Source organism: Indicator indicator, chromosome 10, assembly GCF_027791375.1.
Source record: "Indicator indicator isolate 239-I01 chromosome 10, UM_Iind_1.1, whole genome shotgun sequence".
Taxonomy (NCBI): Eukaryota; Metazoa; Chordata; class Aves; order Piciformes; family Indicatoridae; genus Indicator; species Indicator indicator.
Window position 1 is genome coordinate 18921055 of NC_072019.1, and position 23638 is coordinate 18944692.

Here is a 23638-nt window from a genome sequence, read left to right on the forward strand (position 1 = left end):
CCAAGTCAAAATGCCTTTGACAAAATGGAAAAAGGCTGGGCAAAATGTAGGGTGAAAGTCCATGGGGGTAGGTGCCAAGTACCATACTTAGGTGGGGTAATTATCTGTGAAAATACAAGATGGGAACCGGCTGGTCAGCCAACCCTGGTGCAGATAAAGATCTGGGAGTAGAGTGAATCAAAGAGTCAAGGCTCTGCTGCTGTGAAAAAAGCAAACACCTCACTGGGACACCTAAACATAGGCAGGATGTGGTAGGTGGGTACCCTCTGCTGGGTACCAAACCCACTATGTACTATGCAAGGCAAGTGGGGCCTGATAGAGAGACTCCAGTGGGGTCTGGAGAACAGCCTGGGATCTGGCTGTGCAAAAGGGCTGCAGGAATCCTGTGGGATTAGTCTGAGGAAAAGATGGGAGACATGAGGACCATTTCCAAATTCACAAAAGGCTGCCACAAACCAGGAGGACAAGTGAAGTGTTTGCCCCCTGTACTCTGCTCTTGTGAGATCCCATATGGAGTACTGTGTCCAGTTCTGGTGCCCACAGCACAAGAAGGACATCAAACTGTTGGAGCAGAACCAGAGGAGGGCCATGAAGATGATCAGAGGGATGGAGCACCTCCCCTGTGGGGACAGGCTGCTAGGGTTGGGTCTGTCAGCCTGGAGAAGGCTCCAGAGAGACCTTATTGCTGCCTTCCAGTACATGAAGGGGGCCTACAAGAAAGCTGGGGAGGGAATTTTTACAAGAGCTTGTAGTGATGAGTCATGAGGGAATGGATTGAGGCTAGAAGAGGGCAGATTTAGACTGGAGATTAGGAAGAAATTCTTTACAGTAAGGGTGGTGAGACACTGGAACAGGTTGTACCAGGAAGGTTATGGATGCCCCCTCTCTGGAGGTGTTCAAGGCCAGACTGGATGAGGCCTTGAGGAACCTAGTCTAGTGGAAGGTGTCCCTGCCTATGGTGTGTGTGTGGTGGTTGGAACTAGATGACCTCTAGGGTTCCTTCCAACCCAAACCATTCTATGATTCTATGAAACAAGAAGGGAATGGGTGTCTCTGAGCCACAGGGATTGTAACAAAATGTTGCCAGATCAAACTGCAATTCAGAATACATGCTCAGGGGCATTTTTTAGGGGTGAGAATCACAGACTGGATTGAGTTGGATGGGACCTTCAATGGTCCAACTCCCCTGCAGTCAGGTGGGACATTGTCATCTAGACTAGGTTATGGTTAAGTTCTAGAACTGTCCACTGCTGAGGCTTTACAAAAATGCACTAGGCAAGCTCCTGCATAGAAGGCTTTTAGAAGAGCTGATTGTGTGTTGGGGCAGCAGAAGACCTAAGAAATTCCCTGGAGTTCCTCCCCTGCTCTCTTCATAGGATCCTAAGTTTCAGTGCGGTTTTTAGCTTCCCATCTCAGTACAGTGAAACAGGTGTGGAACTGTTTGCCAGGCAGGTCACATATCCCAGCCCTTATCACACAGGATGTGAGAGAGGATCTCCTGGGAAGGCGTGGCCCCTCTCTGCTCACCACTCCCAATTCCATCTGTGGCCCTGTGCGCTGCAGCTTGCAGCATGGGGGGATGGCACCATGCATGGCCAGGAAGTGCTATACACAGATAGGAACTTCCTGCAGGGATGAATTCCAGCAGATTCCCACAGCTCGATGCCAGTTTCCAAGGGCTGACCCTGGGCATGGCTCCTGCACACACTGCCAGGTCCCAAGAGATAGTCACAGCTCTTCTTTCTTGCCCCCACAACAACACACCCATATTTGAATGGTAAACCCCCCTCAACATGTTGTGACCTCCAGGTTACTTGGCTCTCCTCATGCCTGCAATCACTGCTGCCAGTCTCTCTGCTGCCCTGCTTGGGGACAAATAAAAACCTCTGCTGTCCTCAAGCTGTTTCAGGCTGTGCTGTCCATCTGACTCAGAGCTAAGCATTGCTACAAGATGCCCATTGTGGTATTTTGTCTCTGGTTCCCCTTCTAAGCCAGACGCTTGACATGTGGCAGGAGCAGACACGCTTGTAGAGGGAAGGGTAAGTAATTCCCTCTTGATGGGCCCTCAAGGAGTATGAGCTAAGGATATTCAAGGCTTATTTATACAGAACACAAGGAGAACTTGCAAAGATCAGATTAATAGCTCTCTCAAAACCAGGCCAGAGCTGTCAACTGTAAGTGAATAAAATTCAAGTCCCAGTTAGTTTTAGATGTTTTCCTCAAAATTTATCTGAAAATTTTACACATTCTTCTTCCTAGCTGCCAGTCACTAATGTACTGTGAAAAGCAACCTTTTTTGGTTAAGTCTGGAGACTTCACTATATGAAATCTGTTTGGACATGTCTCTCCTCTAATCTGGTTTTGAGGTTGCTTCCATAAATACCCCCATAAATTACCTCTGCTGTATCTAGAATGTTTGACAACCGCACCGGCTCCTAGCTCAGGCCAGTCCAAAGCTATGTACAGTGCTTTCCTTTTTCTCCTAGTCCAGGCTTGTTAGATTGAATCAAACTGCAATCAGCTCTTCATCTGTCCTTTACATGCTGATCAAAGCATAGAATACTGTTCTAGAAAGGAAATGCCATTGAGAGAAATATGCCTTCTGTTGTCTGAAAAAAAAAAACAAACCTGCTGATAAAGATCCTGGTGTGATTCAAAGTGACAGGATGAAATTACAAAGAGCCTGTGACACCTCTACCTCCAGTTCAAAGCATGGAGAGGAAAGAGGTTCATGTCATTGACCATCTCCTTCTGCCCTGGCTTCTGCCACCCAAGTGTTCTGCATCTGAAAGACCATGCTGAAGATCGATAACTAATAGGAAGAGTGTGAACCATTTCCCATAGTGGTGTAAGATAAACCATTTCCAAATACTGCCTTGACTGATACTGATACACCTTACAGCCATGAATGCCAGGGAGCTCTAAAGAGAGGGAGAGAGGGCAGAGGATGGCATACAGCACAGCCAAGTGCATGAGATGCACACAGCAGGGCACAAAATATTATCATGGGTCCTGCCAAATCATCAGCTGTATCATCCTGCTGCTCACCCTAAACTGAAATATCTACTGGTCCTTCATTTCGCCCCTATCTTCTCCATGGCTCTCACTCCCACTGAACTCCTGTTGCTCATGGCCAGGCTCCGCTCCGAGTTCTCCCTCAATGTCACAGAAAGCTCGCTGTGCTCGAGTGCATCACTGGGACCTTCCTTGGAGCACAGAGGGTGCTTAGCTGCAGCCTTCAGTGACGCCTGACTCATTGCGCACACATGTGGCTTTTGTGTTTCCTTGTATGCAAATGTCACCAGGCTCTGTTGATTTGTTTGCTGTCTAATCTCACACCCTCACTTATTACTTGTGCTGCCTTCTCTGAAATATGTCTTTCTGAACAGTGTATTTAAAGGCATCCACAGGGCTCTTTACCTTCCTTATTTCTCACCCAGCTCTGCACATGTAATCCCACAGTGCATCACTCTGCTGACAGCAAACTCCTCTGTTACATAAGGACAGGCACCAACCTGCCCTTCCCTGCCTGCCCTGTTTCCTTTTCGGTATTTCTGCTTTCTAGGTCTCCTTACTCCATTATAACTTGTGGATTTGGTCTAGTTCTGTTGCTCCAGGTGTAATCACTGGAACCTCAATAAAAATCAATTACTCTCTCTCCTGAATCCTTGTCATTATTTCACTGCCCTCGATAGCATCCTTAGCGTTGTCCCACCCACAAATGTTTTATACACATGGAGCAACTTGGACATTTACCTCCCTCTTCCAGAGACTTCCAACCTTCTGGATCACTGAATGCAGTGCTCTGCTTCTAGCTGTGTGGGCCAGCAATGAATCCTGATAAAGGGCAGGCAGGTTCTGATAAATATTTGATCCAAGAAAATGCATCCCACTGCATTAACAAGATATTCATGCCATCGGCAAATTAATCCAGGGCACGGTTTTATAAACCTGAAAGGCTGCTCCAAGCCAATCCTTTCCTGACTCCGAGGGTTATGTTCAACAAAAGCAAACTCTCTATGGATCTTGCCCTTGAAGCGGCCTCGGGAATGGCTCAGAGGGAGCCGTGCGGGGAACCGCGGTGGCAGGGCGGGCTCTGCACACCACCAGACCCAGGTGTGTGGGATCTAGATAGCGCTGGGGCAGGAGGACGCAGGGAAGACATCCCTTCTCGGTCTCACTTCCCAACTATCTTGTCAGGCCTCGACCCTCCGGGCCAGCGGGAGAGGTGCGGCTCCGCCGCCAGCATTGGCAGCCGTCTCGCCCAATCAGAGCAGCGTCTGCTCGCTTTGGCCCTGCCCCTCGCTTCTCTGCCATCGCCGTGGCGATTGGCCGCCGTCAGCTCCTGGAAGTGCCCTCGCTTCCGGTTGTTGCTAGGCGACGTGACCTTTGGTAGCTTCCCGGTGGTGGAGGTCTGCTTCCGGGAGCGCGGCGGCGTTACCGGGCTGGGGGGGTGTTGGCACCACCATGAGCACCATGTTCGCTGACACTCTCCTCATCGTCTTCATCTCCGTGTGCACCGCGTTGCTGGCCGAGGGTGAGTGTCGGGCTGCGGCGGCACCGCCCCGTGAGGCCTGTTCCTGCTGGGCTGTGGCCGAGCGGGGAGACCTTGGAGCCGCCCCTGACCCGGTTGCCCCGTCCGCGGGAAGGCCTGGAGCGGCTCGGATGCTGTTGGAAGGAGGCTGGCAGGAGGCTGCTTCTCGCCTGTGCCGCATCGGGCCTGAGCGCTAGGAGGGAGCGGATGAAAGAGTTTGGGGTCACTCAGAACGGTGGGCGGAAAGGGAGAGCGGATGTCGGAAGAAGAGGGCGGGAAACGAAGTTCAGTTATTCGGGGCCAGCTGAGGCCTGCTGCCGGTATGGGCACTTCGGAGGACTACGGTGAATAACTCTTTAACAGAACTGCCCAATGATGCAAAGCTGGGTTTGTTTGGTCTGGAAGGAGGAAGGCAGTGGGAAGATGGGTGAACAGTTTTCAGTGTGCCTGAGAGGACATGGATGGTTTTCTGTAGCATTGGAAAGGATGTGAAGAAAGCACCTGAACTTGCAACGATATTGACTTGTACTGCTCGAAAAAAGGTTTTTAAATGTTAAAGAGTTGAACTAGGTGCAGCTTTTTAAGGACAGGTTGGATAGACATTATTTGGGGTAATTGCAGTCAAAGCCTGCATTCTTTTTGTGGCACTGAGCTTTATCCTCAAATCTCCTTCATCCCAGAGCTACAAGACACCATTTTTAGGCATTCAAGGGTAGGGAGAATCCCAGGCATGATAGGATATCACTTCTTTTTGGGAGCCCTAAAGCATTGCATTTGGAGTTAGATAGTGTATATGCCCTTTGCCTTTCGCAGCACAAAGCTGTGTTGACCTCAGAAGCATCTGCGGCGTTCCCATCTCTGCAGATGGGGGCTCAGAGGTACAGCTTTGCTGTCAAACCAAAGCCAAATAAAGGGGGGGAAAAAAGCTTTGTGTAGGAGCTCAGATTAAACTGGTCACAAGCCACTGTTTCTGTGACTGGGGCACAACTCGTTTTGATCATGTTTGAGTGTAGGGACTTAGATGGGAGATTCTCTTGATTCGCTTCTAGCCTAAAATCTCTGCCTTCAAAATGTGCTACTAGTAACGGACAGGTGCTGGCAAGAGCAGGAATTATTCATCAAGTCTTAAATAGGTGCAATAAAAACACAAAACACAAACACAAGTTTTTATTGCCTTCATCAACTCCTGGTTTTAAGGTGAGCAACAGCCAGTAAATATCAGCATAAAGGAAGTGAATGAGTCCCCCAAAACAGCAATATCCAGTAGACAGCTGGTAACTTCCAGAGACATTTATTTTGTAGGCACAATTGCTACATGGAACTTGAAAGGGGATTGGATGGAAAGTGGTACTCCAGCTTTCTGGTGATTTTTGTCACTTTTTCTATATGATCATGTGGTTTTGTAGACATGATGTGTATTTTGCATATGTATTTGCTAACTGTATCCCTATTTTTTGTAGGAGGTCTTTATTTACCTACTAACTTGCTAAGTATTTGTTTCAGGTATAACTTGGGTGCTGGTATACCGAACAGACAAATACAAGAGATTAAAGGCTGAAGTGGAAAAACAGAGCAAGAAATGTAAGTATTCTTCAGACATTAGAGAATGTGTCTTGCTGCTCTTGTTACATTGTGCTTTAGCAGATGTCAAATTGAATGGGGTCTGTGCTCTTGAGAAATTCCTGCTGCCTTCTCTGCTGAAGGAGAGATCCTTTTTCAGATTGGATTTATAAGGATTCTGATGTTAAAACTTACACAAATCTGTTCCAAGAGGTCTGACTTTTGTCCTTCATTTGTGTCTTTCTGGAGGGAAAGTTAGTGCAAAGACCTGTGGTGTTGTGTGAGTTGCCTCCCTTCTTAACTGGGAGGGGGGAGGGGGACAGGAGGGAGTAGGAGGGAGTAAGAGGTCAGTGCTGACATATTTTTTTCTGCAGATGAGCAGCCACTGTCTGTAGATTCCTTTAGATGCCTAAAACAAGTTCGCTTTCTGCTTTTCAAGGGCTGTGGAGAATTTGAGATCTGTAGCAAGAACAAAATAGTGTTGAATCATGAATGAGAGGAAAGCAGTATATGTAAAAAGAAGTGTTGATTAATGGTGGGGGATGAGTAAGGGCAAAGTCATGATAGAAAGGTCTGAGTTATCAGGAAATATAAAAACAAATCATGCTTGTATAAAATGGAAACAATTAGAAATCATTAGGAAATAATGTCCCAGGTTACTTCCATAGAGAGGGGATGTGAGAGGCCTGGGAGAGGATGAACAAGGGATGGGGGAGGGAGGAAGGAAAAAGGGAGCAGAAGATGAGCAGTTAGAAGATAGGCATCAAATGTTAAGAGGAATGGTTGGAGGGCTTGAGCATAGGTCTGCCTGTATCAGAAGCCAAGAAGCAGAGGAGAAATTCATCTGACCTTTCCAACTCCTTGTACTCTACATAAGCTGCATGATTGGGGAAAGCATGAGATGGTTTTACCTTAAAAATATTTCACCATGATATCAGCACTCTCTTAGCGTGTGAGAGAACATTATCATCACTGGGTGCTCTTTCCAGTCTATCTTAATCCAGTCTTCCCCTGGGCAAGATAAACTGAAGAGTTGAAGTTAGTCATGCTTGTGTCAGAGATTCTAAACCAGGGGCTTTTGTCATCACGGTGGTATCAGATGGGGATTGCATCTCTGCTTGCCTCACTTTAATCCCATTTGGCTGGCAAAAGTAGCCCCAGAAGAACAAGTTAGAGAGTATTTGAAACCCAACTGAAAACTTAGTGTCCTAGTATGCATATGCTGTGTGGAGCTCTGAAAGCAGTTACTAGGGTTTAATCTCTGGGGCTTCATGATTGCTGTAAGATTTTAATGCTGTTTGTTTTTATAGTGTTCCTGATACCTAGGCTGTAATCTGTAAAGGGAAAGATCTGAGGTTCATGCATCTCAGTTAGCTTTTAACCTCGGTGTTTGTTTCGCCGCCTCCCAGCAACAACAAAAAAAAGTAAACTAGAAGGAGTTGCTACAAACTCAGGTTTGATTTTTGTTGTTTGTTTCTTTTCCCCTCCTGTGCTAAGGACAGTGACCTGATGGCTAACTGACAACTTGCAAAGTAGACCGCTTGAGCCACACCTCTCAACTGTTATCTAGCACATCTGAAAGAGGAAAAAACACATTTGAGGCCTTTAAGCTCTCCCTTGAGAGTACTAGCAATCCTTAGGGTCGTTTGCAGAAACAAATGGTCCAAGTAGTGCACTTGAGCAGGCTTTGTTACTCACAGTTCTTATCCTGAGAGGCACAAGTTTGAGACTGCTGCAGAGGTTGTAGAAAATGGTGTGGGATAGATATAGTGGTGAATTTGCAAGGCTGAAGGTGAACTCTGGAATTGCTGCTGTGTTGTGTCCTGTGTTCCCAGGGACAGGTTTGGGAGACTGCCTGGCAGTTATTAGTTGTTCTCACTGCTGTTGTCTGGAGTGAAGCTGAGGTCTGGAGGAGCCCTTTTTTTTTGGTCTGGAAGCAATAGGTAGCCTTGAAGACACTCATAGTGTTCTCCAGTTGGATTTAGAGTTGAGGGCCATGAAATTGTGTGGACTATGGTTGGGGTGGACTGATCAGGATCCTCCAGATGGATTTGTCTTTAGGTTATGCAGGGATCATTCTGTGAGGACTAGGTGTGCTGTGTCTTCTGGCACCTCTCTCCAGCATTCCCTCTGAGCAGACTTCCCTGTTTATTCCCGTTGTGCTTGACTGCTGACCAGAGATATACCTGTTCTTTGGAAAAAAAAAAAAACAAGTGTCCTACTGCGTTACCACAGGAGATGGTGTTTAGGTATCTTGTCTGAGCTGCTGTGGTTTTCTCAGCAGCTGTGACTTATTCATGTACTACAGGCATTTCAGAAGGTAGCACTACAAATCCTGGTGTGACTTGGAAGTCTAGCTGCCTTCATTTCAGCTGGGCTTTGAAATTAAGGCTAGGTCAGTGCTGAGACAGTACTTCATGTGGGAGAAAAGCCCTAATGTTCAGATACATAGAGCTTAGAGTTAAGAAGGGCTGCTAGCTGTTGTTAGACCTTAGCCATGCTTTGTCATCCTCACTACTTGCAGTACTCTTGTTCTAGGTTTTAAATTCACATCTTACTTCCTGGAAAAGCTGCTTTTGCTATTAGCAGAAGAGCAGCCCAGTTACTGGGTTAGAAGGTGACTCTGCTGGCTTTGTGTTAGCCTTTTTTGCTGCAGTGGTGGTTGGTTGCAGACGCTTGGTGAGTGTCTGATTTGGGATTTTAGTAACCTGGAGCTTAGGCTTCTATTTAAAAACATTGGAAATGCTTCAGTACTAATTAAATGAAGAATGGAGAGACCATGGCCTACTGCTTGGGCAGCACTTCCCCTGAGAATGCCTGCCTGTGAAGATGGGATGTAGGAGAACACAGGCTTCTCTGTATTCTGCTTCCCACTGCAGATAGTCGGGAGCAGAGCTTGCCACAAAGCGCTTTTCATTACACTCATCAAAAGTGCTGTCTAGAACTAATGACAAATCTGCATTTGAGCCAAATTTGTCCCCAGACTTCTCAGTTAACAATGTAGTGGGCTCTTGACAGAGTGTTAAATTAACTCTTTAAATATTCTGATACCTCATCCTGGGGTTTGAACGTTTTTATTATTATTTCTAAATGTTTTGTGGAGTCAGCCTGGATGGTATATAATTTGATGCTGAATATGTTCTTAGCCATTCTTACCTTCTTTTTGTGCTCCTGCTTTCTAAAGGAGTAAAATATTTCATGTGGAAAAGGAGCAGTTGTATGCCCATGCAAAAATGATGGAGTATCTTTCTTTTCACTTGGCAGTGGAAAAGAAGAAGGAAACAATAACTGAGTCAGCAGGCCGACAGCAGAAAAAGAAAATAGGTAAGACTAGAAGAGGAGTATGGTGCCCCAAGAAGGGGGGGAAGTTGAGAAACTTGTGGAAGTAAATATCCCTCCTTTCCTTCCAAAACTCCTTATTTAAATTGGTGCTAGAGCTGATTCTTGGCCTTCTGACTGGGATATGAACACTTGTGCTTTGCCATCCAAGACATGAGACATCTAGCCTTCTGATCGTTTTGGTCAAACACAGAGAAGGGCAACACCACAGAGAAGGGCAACACCACAGAGAAGGGCAACACCACAGAGAGGAGCAGCACTTCTTGCTGCACTGGTTGCCTATCTCTCTGATTTAAATCTTTGTATCTAAGACTGCTGTGAACTGTTGTCAAAGCTCTTTGCTGCAGTGTGCTGTCAGCTTGCAGTAGCCGTATGACTGCATGGTTGTGACTTCTGGAGCTTCTCTCTTTTTTTTTTTCTTCTTACTTGCATACTTCAGGGCTGAAAGTGCTTGCTCATTAACTGTGCTTGAGTTTGTTTAAAGTTTGATAAATGAGTTTTGCTCAATTTTAGGTAGTGATTTCTTTTTCCATATTTTTTCATTGTCAGTCTGAGTAAGGTAACTTTTTTTAAGTACTGAGCTATGCTAGAGCAACATGGGAGGTTTTAATGGGCGTGAGCTTGAGAGAGTTCTGTTATCTGCAGGACTCAAAACGTGCAGCAAAGCTCTGTTAAATTATTACAGAAATTGTGGCAGGAACACAGGAGAGCTCCTGGGAGTTGGTTTCCTCATTCCTCTGTAACACCAGGTAGCTGGATTAGTCATTTGATCTGTACAAAGCTTGGGGATAAGTATAAACATCTCTTCAAACAGCTCTTCCTAGGTATAAAACCTGTTATCGCTAGGCTTCTGAAAGGATAGGAGCCAAAATTCTTCCTCTTCTGCATTTTCAGTTCCTAATCTTGAACAATCCCTGCATAGGATAAATGCTGCTTGGGGGAAGATAAGGCAACATTTTAATTTTACCTGTTGCTGTCAGATAAGGTCACTTTTAAGAGTGTGGCAGTGACTTTTTTTTTTTTTTGCAGGGCATCATCCAATTTGTGTTCCTAGCAGAGAATATTTTGCTTGTGTTTGACTAAACTAATAAACAGTAGAATCTGAGGAATTCAGATGCTCCACCAGGGTTTTTTATACACTGAAATAATCTTGTTTTGCAAATAAAAAACAAAGCACAAAGGGACTAGGAACAGAATGAAGGAAATGACCACTGATTTTGTTTGCTCTGGTGCTTGCTGGCCAAGACTAAGATACTGAGAGTGGGATTTTTTGTTACTGTTGGGATTTTGGTTTGTTTGGTTTTTTTTTTTTTTTTTTTTGCAAATGCTGCATAATTTCAGTGTCTCATTTGTTTTCACCAAAGCTGAATTCTTAGCCCTGAAAAATCAGTCCCTAAATGTCAAGCTGGACATCCAGAAAAATGACTTACAGCTGTTAAATGCTTTTGAAATCTCTGATTCCAGTAATTTACTGGATGGTGAATCATTCTGTAAGGTGTAACATTGTTGTAACAGCAAATTTATTTGAGATGGGTTTCCTTTAAGTCTTGCTATTCTGTTAAAAAAAAATAAAATGAACTGAGGCTTTAAAGATAAGTCACAGCTTTGGTACAGACCTGGCTCAGTTTCCATCTGTTTTGTGCAAAGAATAAGGCAAGAGCTGTGAGCTGTGACGTTACTTAGTTGTGTTAAGAGTGAATTATGCACACACAGAAGGAGATAGGGTGAAAGTGGCACAGGAAAGCTTAATTTGCTGCTAACTGCTTATCCAACTTTTAAGTGTAAAGTGAATCAACTTCAGTCATACTGATTCTAAATCACCTTCCACACTGTTGAAGTAGAACACCTGCAACATCATGATGCACCCTTGTGGCATTTCAGCTTAAGGAGCATGACTGTTGGCTGAAACTTTGCTACTGCTTTCTGCATCCATGTGCTCCTAGATGAAAAGACAGTGGCATTCCCAGGAGTCCACATGAGTGCTAGGTAGACAGCAAACCAAAACCACACAAATAACCCCAACCAACCAAACCCAGTGCTGGCAGATACTATTGCTGTGTCCTCGTGGTTTGTGTTCCAGTGAGCAGAAGATGATGATTTTGGACTCCAGGGTGTGGTGCTCTGTGCCTCTAATCAGCTGTATAGCAAAGTACCTAAATGCTGCTTATGTCTGACTTGGGCAGGAACACAGCACTTATGTAAGGTGAGAGGAAAACCAGAGCCTCTTTGTTTTGAATTTGTAGAAATGGGTGAGAAACAGGTTGGGTGTATCGGGGGATCAGGGCTGTATTCTTTATCCCTGTGTAACCTTTAGCCCATCTAAATAGATGGTTAGTTATGCAGCAGAGGGGAAAAAACAAGTATTTGTGCCAAATGAGGTTCCTAAAGAGCTGGCCTGTGGTTAATGAAATTTCCCAGAACAAAACTCTTCACCTGGGTCAGGAAGCAGGTGTGTGGAAAGTTCCTGCTGGGGGGTGGTTTGTAGTTAAAAGCAACTGAAAATAGCTATGAGGACTCTTAAGAAATTGGTTTGGGGTGTTGCTATTGCTTTTCATAACACTGTGAGTTCCTTTATTTAGCAGGGTCTTGAAAGGTCACTGTTCAGCTTCTGTGCTGTGGGCCTCCTGTACTTAAACTTCAGTAGGGATCCACTGGACAAATCACATGCTGGATACCCCTTGATAATCCTTCTGCATCACCCCCTCTCTTCACTTGCACTGTTTTTTTGATATTTCTTCATTGTTCACATCCTTACTTTAGCTAGGTGTTGCTTCCAAGCCCTGGCTGCCTCTCTGGATTCTCAGTCTGAGATCAGTATCACAGAATTACCAGGTTGGAAAAGACCTTTGAGATCATCAAGTCCAACCTATCACCCAACACCATCTAATCAACTAAACCATGGCACTAAGTGCCTCATCCAGTCTTATTTTAAACACTGCAGTGACGATGACTCCACCACCTCCCTGGGCAGCCCATTCCAATGGCCAATCACACTTTCTGTGAAGAATTTCTCCCTAACATCCAGCCTAAACCTCCCCTGGAGCAGCTTGAGACTGTGTCCTCTCATTCTGTCACTAGTTGCCTATGAGCAACTAGTACAGAGAGACCAGTACAGCATCCAAGGGATGATGGGGACATGGGACAGGAAAGATGACAGGTGGTGGTTAACACTTGAGACCAGAGTAGCCTTCTAATGAGGGGCATGCAAAATGCACTCCCAGAAAACTGAAGTTTGTGATGGCTTGAACAGATCAAATTTCCAAGGTAGTATCTTTAAAGTATTATTTGCACAGCATAGCAACACATCGCTGAGACTGATGTAGAAATCATCTTTCCTCTTTGGAGAATGTTTGAGGTGTGACAAGGGTCCCAAATTTATTACTAAGACCAACAGGATGTTAACCTTGCTGAAGCACAGCTCCCAGCTCTGTGTTTTGGAGTCCCTTCTGCCACCTCCCAGGTGAAATCCTGATAGAATGTACTTCTAATGGTGAGCCTGGTGTGCAGTAAATTGGGACTGAGCCCTTCCAGAAGGGTGGGATAGAGTCACTGTCTTTGTTTTCTGGCAGTGTGGCTTGTGGCACTGCGTCAGTTGGTTGAGTCAGCAAATTTGGCATTCTGTGCATTTCTTTCCAAAGTGCTGAATGTGTGGTTCTAGCCTCCTCCTCTTTTGTGTCTGCTTTGCCGCACGTTGCTGTGATGGAGAAGTGGTTGACTGTGTACACTTTTTCACTTTGTACTGTCTGGCAGAGAAAGCTGGAGTTGGTTTTGGAAGTGTTGTTTATGTGGAGAGCCAAGCCTTCCTGGAAATGAAAACACTCTGATGTCTAGGTTGGTAATAACTGATTGTAACTGGTAACTGTTTTGGTCTTTACAGAGAGACAAGAAGAGAAACTGAAGAATAACAACAGAGACTTGTCAATGGTGAGAAAATTAAAGGCAGTCCTGACTGCTGAAGATTTCACTCAGCTTTCCAGCAGAAAGACTGTTCAGTTGGCAGATGTAGCAGCTTTTCTTCTGATAAGTCTTTCAGAATTGTCTGTAGCAGCTACAGACTTTAGAACGAGCCACAGAGTTCTCCAGCAGTCACTGCCTTGTCTCATGCCCAGACTTGATTATTTTCTTTATGGTTTTCCATGATATTTTCAAAGTAGAGTTAATTTGTCTGACTTCCACTGCTAAATTCTGTCTTCCTAATGATCCCCTGCTGATGGGTTGTATAGGCTTAAAGTGAAAAACAACCTGTGGCAGGTAACAGGACAATTTCTGAGCACTTTTTCTTTCCCTTGAAGCAGCTCTTCACATCAGTGATCCACTTTCTGGCAGTCTTTGTACCCAGCTGTTGATTAACTTTCTCTTTGGGGTCACTTTTACAAATCCTTTGGCATTTTGGGTATCTTTTTTTTTTTACTTCTGGACTCCAGTGATGCTGTACAAAGCCTGTTCTTAAAGGTATGAACTCATAATGCCTCAGTGCAGGCCTGCTGTTTTGAATGCCTCTGATCTTTCTACTTGCAGGTTCGGATGAAATCCATGCTTGCCATTGGCTTCTGCTTCACTGCCTTGATGGGAATGTTTAACTCCATGTAAGTATCAACTTTCTGCATCTTTCTTAAATTTTCGTTGTGAATATATTCTCCAGCATCTGAAGTGTTATGGTGACAGAATCCCTCCAAGAACCATCACTAACCTGTGTAAAATAGATCAATATTTCATATGAAGATATTGTTGTTTGGTGACTACACACTTGCTCTGTTCAAGAAGGAACACTGCATTCTGAACGCAGTCCAATTAAACTATTTTCATTTAGTCTAGACAACTCTAATACCCTTTCTTCTTGTGAACATCTTTATTAGGGCAAGTTTGGTGGATGTCAGGCAAGCAGCAACATTCTTCAGCTTTTTTGGCTTCACTATATAGCGTGACCGAAGAATGCTCCTGCAAGCGAAACTGGGTCAGCTCTTTTGCCTTTAGAAATGAGCTATGACTGCAGAGTTTGTTGGTGATCAGACTCAAGATACTAAGAGGTCCAGGCATGGACTCCAATCTTACTTTGCTTTAAAAAAGTGACCTGGGATAGGTTGAGTTTTAAAAAGACAAATAAAGCCAGCTGGTTTGCATGGTTACAACTAGCAAAACTGAAAGGCTCTGCTTGACTTTTAACGCTTTACTCAGTCTTTTGAATATGAACTTTGCAGAGTATGGGTTGGTATAAGCTTTGGGAGACTGCTTTATATCTGGGCAATGTATTTGTCCTGCAAATAGGAATTTATATTCTTGGGCACCAAAACCTCTGGCCTCTGTGCTGGCAGTCCCTGTGATACAGTCAGTTGTTATTTTACTGCAGATCTGTGGGTGGATAAATTGCAAACGGGGTAACATAATTACAGAAGTGCCACTGTGTGGACTATTCATTCAGCTTAGTCAGACTTCAGCATCTAGCATTCCCTGGAATGCTCTGAAACTGAGCAGAGGAGCACAGTGCTAAAGAACTTTCAAATTTGGGTGCAATCTTGAGTCACTTATGTCTCATGTCACTGCAACCCTGAGCAGGGATGAAGTGCAGTCCTGAGTCATGTGCCCAGCAACACAGTGTCTGTGGAGGATTTATAGTGCTGCACCTGAGGCCTTCAAGTGCTTGCCTAGCTATTTGGGTGCAATACGAACACCACCACCAGCTCTGCCCCTCAACAAACTAGGAAGACAAAAACCAAAACCACAACAAAGAACCCTGCCCCCTATAAAAACTCAGCCCCCAGAAAAAACTCCACCTTTCTCTGCCCACTTTCCTGGCATGGGAAAAGGCAGTTCGAAGTAGTCTGTGATTGATAAGTTTTACAGGACTGTAAATTCTTTAAGAGATTTAGGAAGGAATTGATTTTGGTATACTTCTATGTGGTGGTTCCTTCCATAGAAGCCCAGTTTATTGGTTTCTTCTTCTCTAAGGGCACCAAGTTTACTTGTCTTGTTCCTGTGTTGAGGGTTTCTGCCCACAGAGGCCACACTACTAGACAGAGTTGACACAAAGCTTTTGGGCTTATCTTTCCTTTAACTGCCCCTTTCCCTAGAGGGAACGTGAACAGCAGGAGTATCCAGAGAGCTCACTGAGAATTCTAAAGGAAATTGCTTTCTTGCTAATAGCTGCAGCTATTGAATTAAAATTTATAGATTTGGCTGTCTGTCTTTTGGGGCTAGATAGTTAATTTTTCGTTCCTGGTCTCAGAAGAAGGTAGCAGGTGCGTTTGTATATGGACAGCTGATTTGGTGGGTTGAACCTGCACTGCCTGAAGCTGCTGGATTTGATGTAGTTCTCACTCACATACTGTTGTTCTTTTGGCGTGGCATAAAGAGCAGCTGCTTGTCTCAGGAGGAGAATACTTCAGTTATGAATTCAGGAGGCTCTTAGGCTCTCTCCAGGAAGCTGCTACTGCCAGGTCTTCCTTGTGGGTGTGGTAGGAAAAGGGTGGCTCACACCTGCAGTGGCTGTAGCCTCATTTGCTTGCCTTTCCTGTTCTTGAATGAGTTTATTGCTCTGGGGGTCAAAAGGAGCAGGAATTGCATGGAAGTAGCATGATGTGCTGACCTTTGGACAAGTAACTATGCATACACTGCTGCTTTATGGCTGGGCACCTCTGCCAAGTGCCAGCTTAGCCAAAATAGAAATTCCAGTGATGACTGGTGCTCTATCAGTGTCAGTGGTAATGGGGCAGCAGGGTGGACTTGTGCTGGAAGGACACATGTCGATAAGGCTGGTTTAAACCCACATTGCAAAATGCTCTGCTGAAGATGAGCAGCTGAATGACTGTTGTGGCTTAGAAGGTAAACTTACAGCAGTGAGATGTGTAGCTGTGGTGGCCTCCAAGCAGATGGGATTTCTCCTGGGGGAGAAATCAAGCTTCTGTGTGTCTCAGTTTTCTCTTGTCCTACTTATTAATGCAATGAGTTCTCAGCCTTGCTCAGAGTCGTGCATTTCAGAGTCTCTTCATGATAGCTGTGAAGACCTGCTGGAGTTAGAAGTGGCTACCTTGGGGTGCTACTGCTGAAGTACTTGTCATTGTCACAGCAGGAATAACGCAGAATTTTAAGCCACTGGGGATGTTACAGGGAGATAAACATCCGTTCCTAGCTCTTTTGCCAAAGTGCCTGTGAGATGTAAACAAAGTTGGCGTGTGTTTGAGCTGTGGCTGTGTGAATGCATCTCCACAGGAAAGAACGCTCATTTAGGAGCTCTTGAAACAAGAAACACCTGTTAGAAAATCAGCACACGCAGAGAAAATAACATCCAGATATGCACATGCTGATGAGGCATTGTACACGCTTACTTCAAAAGATCAGGTCAACTGTCTGGGTTGGGAGAACTCTTTGCAAACTGTCCAGAATTCACACTCTGCTTGACGCCCTGGAATGTGGACCTGGAGGAGTTCCAGGAGCAGAATAACTCATTTGGAATATGCGGTATCATCCTGCCCCTGTGCTGCCTTTGTCTTCAGAGCTAACGCAGAGAAGGCTGTTGGTACCAAAAAGCATTCTGCAGATGGCTCTCTTGTGCATCTTCTTTGTGCTGAGAAGTATTCCTGCTCCAGAAAAGATTTATGTTCTGCTTAAAAAAATGCTCTTTTGTTTAGAGTCTACCTCCTTGCAGTAACTGCAATCCAGCAGGGTGATTGTCATCCATCTTGTGTTCATGTGCTGACTGTGTTCTGGGAAGTGATCTGCGAAATTTGTCTTCTCAGTAAAATGCAGCAATAAACTGCAAAACACCAAAATTTTATGAAGTGACAGCTTCTCTGGGTGATCAGTTCAATCACCATGAAACACTTTGTCTCTGACTATGCAAACCTGATACTGAGGGCAGCCAGAATACTCTGTGGATGATTGGATAAAGGGCTTTGTGAGAGGAAGGCTAAATATATATTCAGGTGGGCTCGAGAAGGCAGCATAGGTTTTTAGGCTTCTGTGTGATCTTGTCTGCTCCAGTGACCTATTGAAGATGCCCACTTGTTCTTTCTATAGCCAAAGACTCTTACTGTCCCAAGTTGTGATCTCTCTTTCTGCTCTCTTGCAGATTTGATGGCCGAGTGGTGGCAAAGCTTCCATTTATCCCCCTCTCATACATCCAAGGAATCTCCCACCGCAACCTGCTGGGTGAGGATTACACCGATTGCTCTTTCATCTTCCTCTACATTCTCTGCACTATGTCCATCAGACAGGTGAGTACCTTGCTGTGTCTTGCATGCCTTGAGCAGGGAAAGCAACTCCAAGAAGAGTCTATTACTGCTGTCCAATTTCTCATGTATAATCTTTGTCTGTTTGTGGTTTCTGTGTTTGCCTTCATTCCTGTGCTTCAGATTCGAAGCAGCTCTAAACTGGGATCATAGAAGCAGCCACTGTCTTTGACCAGAGACGTGCACCAGGGTGCTAGGACAGAATTAGCAGAAGAGGGCTTCTTCCTTAGGTGTGCATGTCTGATAGAGGCAGTCTCTTGGTATGGCAATCCACAAGGCTATCAGAAGCCCATTTCTAAATCCTGCTTCTTAGTAATTGTGACTTTTACAGTCACAGAAAGAAGTGTAGCATCTTCAGGGGAAGCTTCCTCAGTGGCTTGAAGTTCTGTAAAGATTCAATCAGTCCATAAATTTGCTAAGAAAGTGCCCTTCCTGGGTTTGCTGACTGCCTGATTTTTGTCAGTCTTAAAAACTTCACCTTTGGTGTTGAGTCCCTGTGTGTGAGGGTGTGACACTGAAAGGGGATCTGGTATGATGTCAAAAGTAGCTTCCCAGCAAAGCTGGTTAGTCACGTATTTTGGAAAGAGAAGAACCAGTGAGGATAGGGGAAGAAATGCCTGTTCAGAGAGAATCACTAGCAGCTTAAGTGGCACAATGGCTGGTGAAGACAAGAAAACCTTCTCAGTGCAACCAGAAGTCTACTTTGCCAAATTTCCCCAGAGAGCACTGGGGATAAATTAGTAGATTCTGGGGGCTGGCTGAATGCTGGTGCAACTAGCTGCAAATTATCTGCTTTTCTGTGTTTAAATTTCCTTTTTCTTTGCTTCACTTCCTGGATTTTTGCTGCTTTTCTCCTTGACTGGCTTTTTGCTTTTCCTTAGGGGTGCTGAGGACATAGAAAAGCTTAAAGCAGATCAGCGAAAGGAAGTGGTGTGTTGTGCTAGCTGCTGTCAGAAGTTTGGATGAGTTGATGGCAGCAGCTTAATGTTAGAGAGTTCCTTTAGTCACAGAGTCCACTCCTAGTGAATCAAATTGTTCATAGCCCTGTGTATTGGGTCCTTGTATTGAAATGGATCTGTGTCCGATCTGTGTTGAAAGCAGATAACGAACTGTAGAACGTGTTGTTGAAAGGGTCACCTGGAGGTCATCTGGCCCACCGTTCACTCCAGGCAGGGCCAGGTTCAGAGTACCAAAGGTCAGGGGCTTCCTCATTCTCTTTGCTGTAAGACAAATCTTGTTTCACTTCTCAGTAACCGAAGCAGTGTTTGTCAAGTTGAAAGAATCATAGAATGGTTTAGGTTGGAAGGGACTTTAAAGATCATCTGGTTCCAACTCCCCTGCTGTGGGCAGGGACCTCCCACTAGACCAGGTTACTTAAAACTTCATCCAGCCTGATCGTAAACACTTCCAGGTGAGACTTTTCTAGCTCTTATGATCATTTTCCTGAATTCCTGGGATGCTGTGGTCTGATACTGTTCCTTCAGGCAACTTTACCTGACTCTGCTCTGTGTTAATCACCTGTTACATGAAACATCTTTGTAGTAACTAAAAAGCACTGTCAGAAGGAATTTTCTGCACCCGTTGACTTGTTGGGGGAACTCCCTTGCTGAAAAATCCCCCCCTGGCTTTATTTATTTTTGTCCCAAAATAGAATTCCTGTGGTTAGTTCTAGTTGTGGGCATTTCCTGATGTTTCCTGTTGTGAAATAAGTGGACAGGATAAACGGAGTGATGGTCCAGTCTGGTTCTGGGCAGAAATGCTGAGCTGCTTGTAATGAGTTGGGCTTTCAAGAGAAATTCTGAGGAAAAAAATAATTGTCCTTGTGCTTTTGAGAGTTCATGCTCGTGGCCCTGCAGAGGCAGAAATGACCTTATTGCTTTGGGGAAGGGTGGATTTGTTCTGAAGTGTCAGGTTGCAGTCTTCATAGTGCTGCCTTATCTAGGTGGTTAACTATACCTGCTGATGTCCAGCTGTTAGGCAGCTCAGTTTCTTCCTCCTTGCTACATGAAAGGAAGGGCAGAGACCATCCACGTTAGTTTGTGCAAAAGCTAGGAGCTGAAATTGTGGTAGCTGGCATCCCACTCTTGCCTTTGTTACTGTTTGAAGGAACTTGGGTGATAACAGCATGGGAGAGAAGACTTTGAAGGGCTGTGAGAGGCCTAATAGGACAGGGGAAGAAAGTAATTAAGGGCTTAAAATGATGCCAAAGACTTGCTTTTTGGTGCTTCCACTGAGGAGGTGAAAGCTTCCTGACCCTTTGTGTTTTATGTGTGCACAAGGGGAAATATCACCAGGTCAGCTTCAAAACAGCTGTTAGCCCAAAGCAGGAGAACTGATCTGGGAGTTGGTGTCTGGCTTGATGCTGCTGACACAAGAGGAGAAGGAGTGGAGATGTCTCAAAAGTCAGGGAACAGGTTGCAAACAAGCTGAGAAGACCATATATGCCTCAACCTTCCCTTAAATCCCAGAGCTGCCTGCGAAGGGATCAAAGGCAGGGAAGAGAGACATCCTTGTAGAGGAACTCCTGTGTGTGAAAAGTGACCTGGAGGGAAATGCAGGGGAGTATGCAAGGGTGGGGAGACTAACTGGATGGTGATTAAACTGACATTAGTGGGATGGGCAGCAGCAGCATCAGGCAGTCTCTTCATGTGGTCCTCAGGCATGTGGGGGTGATAAACTCTTCAAACACTGACTGGGAAGCTTGCTGCCTGTGACCTGGCCAGCATCTCCCAAAATAGTCAACTCACCGTGAGTAACTTCCTTTGCGCTGTTCCCAGCTCTCCCTGGCACGTAAATCCTGTCCCCTAGTTCCTCTTGCTTTCCTGTTTGGAGAGAGGAGGGTTGCTGGGAGAGGCCTTCCAAGGGTCCTTGAGATGCTGGGTTTCAGCTGGGAAAGTCTGCTGCTGGGCTGGGTGGGAGGCATAATGTCAGGGTTACATCCTCTGTCCCTGCTCCTGTCTCTGAACTCCCAGCCTTCACCTGTGCTATTTGTGAAGAGGAATCTGCTGCTGTTCCTCAGGCATTCGCTGATCTTTCCTTCCCTTTCACACGTCTGAACTGTAGATTAGGCTGCTCCTCTCTGAAATATCTTCCCAGTGGGAAGGGGAGCAAACAATTATCCCTACTTCCAGGAGTGCACTTTCCCACGGGGGCTGGGCTTGGAGCCACTTGTTGCCTTGTATTAGAAGCCTTTCTGGGTTTGAAGACAAAAGCAGAAGCAGCTCCTGTCTTTCCTGCAGACATTTAAGGAAAGTTCAGGAGACCTCAGATGAGAAATTTGGATCCTTAGTCTTTCCCTTCCTGCTCCTGAAGGCGGTTGTCCTGTTTGTGTTGGAGGTAGACTCTACAGGCTTCCTTGTGGAGTGCAGCCCACAGTGGACAGATTTCTTTTGGGCCTTGCCCATGCCTTGGTGTTCCCAGTTATGTAGACTTGAGGATTGCTGTCCAGCATAACTTACTTTACAGCTAGTGCAGGAGGCTGCCTGCCTTCCATAGCAGGGAGGGGACTGCTATATAAAGCTGGACTCCATGATCTTAAGTTCTTCTCTACCCTAAACGATTCTGTGATAATGCTAAAAGTGACTCAAGTCTTGAATCCACAAATAGACAAGCTGCCTTGTCTTTTCCTTTTGGGACTGCTCAAACAGGTGGAGTAAACTTCAGCACCATAGTTCTCTGCTTTCTTGATACTTAAAAGACCAGGCAGGAGGCAGTGCATACTTCCTTGTATCCATGGACGCTATGCTAGCATCTCGACCAGGAGTGAGCCATTACAATGGTGGTAGGATCCTGGTCCTGCTTGCTGCTGACTCTGCAGCACCCTCTGGTGTTGCTGACTGTGTTTCTTAGCTGCTTCTCTTGTTTCTCTATCTCTTCACTAAGGACGGTCTAAGAAGAGAAACCGCTCAAAGGAGTATCCCACACTGAAGTCCTCTTATTAAGTTGCTGAATATCAACCAGTGGCTAATTTATATAGACTGTGGACTAAATCTGATGTAATTCCTTTTGAAGTGTTCCCCTGCTTTACTTTCATGTTTGTGTGTGGACTGAAACCTTCCTTTCCATAGTCTCCACCTGGTATAATTCCCATTTCTTTTAAATATAGCTATTGTGGAATTATGAAGCTGTCTGCCTTTTTGTTTTGTTTTGTTTTCCTTCCATGATCTAAAAGTTCAAGATCCTTATGACCTTGTTATCTGACCTATCCTGACAATTATTTTGTAGGGGATACTCAGATTTGAAGAGAATTCTCCTTCCTCCTTTTGTTGTCTCAATAACCAGGACTGAGCTGGTGACATGAGGAGGACACGGGGGGGTTGGAGGGGGGGGTGTTGGCATTTTTTTCTTTCCTTTGCATCAGTTGTCTCTGTTTTGCTAGCACAGCAGGAGCAGCATCTTGAGCTGTAGTTGCTTACAGTGAAGGATGAAACTAGAAGAACTGATGTCTCTTTGTAGCTGCGCTGTTGCAAAATTTAAAAGGAATTTCACACAAAAAAAATCACAAAAAGCATCAAATTTAAAAACTCCACCATGAGTTCCTGGCTAATGCCTGGCTCTGCTGCTTCATTCTTTCCTTGTTTGTTGTTTTCCATTGAAACACCCTGCTCAGATCCATATGAGGTCATTCCAAAAGTCAGTTTGGGGCTTTTGCTACATGTGTCCTGTTAGAGTGCATGTTTGCACCAAAGCATTGTTCTGTCTGCATCACCAGCTTTCATGTTCATTCTGTGCCTAAGCTCCTGGCTTGAACTTGGCACATGTTCTGCTTGCCATCTTGCTGACCCAAATTCCAGCTGCATTAGGAGAGAGCCTTCCTTGCCAGCTTGCAGACCCTCAGGCTCTGATGGCCACCACCACAGTGGTTTCTGGAACTTGTGAAAACCCAGGGCTGCTTTGGTTCTGCCTATGAGCACATGTTAAGAACCTACTCCTGACTGTGCTCTGCAGTGAAATTGCAAAGGGAACTGTTGTGTGCAAAGATGCTGAGGTACCTGCCAACTGACTGATGCATAGCTGGAGGTGAAGAACCCTCAACCAAAATGTGGATTTAATGATCAGAAGGCACTTGTTGAAGATGTGAGTGGCCCAGCTTGAACTGTAACCATTATGAAGGGTTGTCTGGCTCTGTGCTGAAGGTATGTATAGGGACAGAGGTCCAGTATATAGCAGGAGATTGGTAAGGCTATGTAGGTGGGAATCTGTTGCGACTAGAGGGAAGGTTGTACTTGTACTACTTCTTCTTTGTCTCCTTTGTCATGGTCTGACACTACCCTGCCTTTTTGTTCTTGTTTTTGCAGAACATCCAGAAGATGCTTGGTCTTGCTCCTTCCCGGGCTGCCACCAAGCAAGCAGGGGGCTTCCTTGGGCCGCCACCTCAGGCAGGGAAGTTTTCCTAAAGCAGGATTACAGCCTTCATGACAGATTTGACCAGTGCACAAGACTGCCTTTGGGAGGTAACAAGATGAGATTCTGCACCAGGCTCTGCACGTCCAAAACCAGCCTGTGCAGTATTGGCCACAGTCTTGGAGACATCTTCCGTTTGAAGTATTCTACCAGCAGTTGTTTGCTCATCAAACCGAGAAAGTTCTCAGAAGATAACTTGACTTTCTTGTTTCTGATGTTTCTGAGAAATAAACGGCATGGGCATGTTTATTTGGATGTCTCTTAATTGTGCTGTAGGACAAGTAGAAATACATTGATGTAGTGCAGCTGAGTTAGTGTGCAGCATAGAAATGAACTCAGAGAGCAAGTGTGAGATCTGCAAAGTAGACAATTGGGAAAATGGAGAACAATCATGCTGTGAAGCAGGCAGCAAGGCAAGTAGGTGTACTTAATTTTCCCTTTGCAGAACTTCCAGCATGGAGGGTGAGGTTTTTTGTTGCCTCAGGTGACTGCAGGAATCTGTCCCTGTGCTAGGCTGTCCTTGGAGGTGGCAAACGTTTCTGGATGTACTTCCTGTCTGCCTGTGTCATCTTGGCAG

General features: G+C 45.3%; 1 protein-coding gene across 1 annotated transcript; it reads left to right on the top strand.

The window, feature by feature from the left end:
- Positions 1–4467: 4467 nt before the first annotated feature.
- TMCO1 (transmembrane and coiled-coil domains 1) lies at positions 4468–23251 on the top strand. Its single transcript, XM_054384259.1, has 7 exons — positions 4468–4537; positions 6038–6115; positions 9359–9418; positions 13311–13357; positions 13952–14019; positions 17499–17643; positions 22956–23251. Exons 1-7 carry the CDS (start codon positions 4468–4470, stop codon positions 23052–23054), a joined length of 567 nt encoding a protein of 188 aa, XP_054240234.1. The 3' UTR covers positions 23055–23251.
- The last annotated feature ends 387 nt before the right edge of the window (positions 23252–23638 follow it).

Coding starts and splice junctions, on each gene's coding strand:
- TMCO1 (XM_054384259.1), top strand. CDS start 4,468: ATGAGCACCATGTTCGCTGACACTCTCCTCATCGTCTTCATCTCCGTG. Junction 4,538..6,037: donor CACCGCGTTGCTGGCCGAGG/GTGAGTGTCGGG, acceptor TATTTGTTTCAG/GTATAACTTGGGTGCTGGTA. Junction 14,020..17,498: donor ATGGGAATGTTTAACTCCAT/GTAAGTATCAAC, acceptor GCTCTCTTGCAG/ATTTGATGGCCGAGTGGTGG.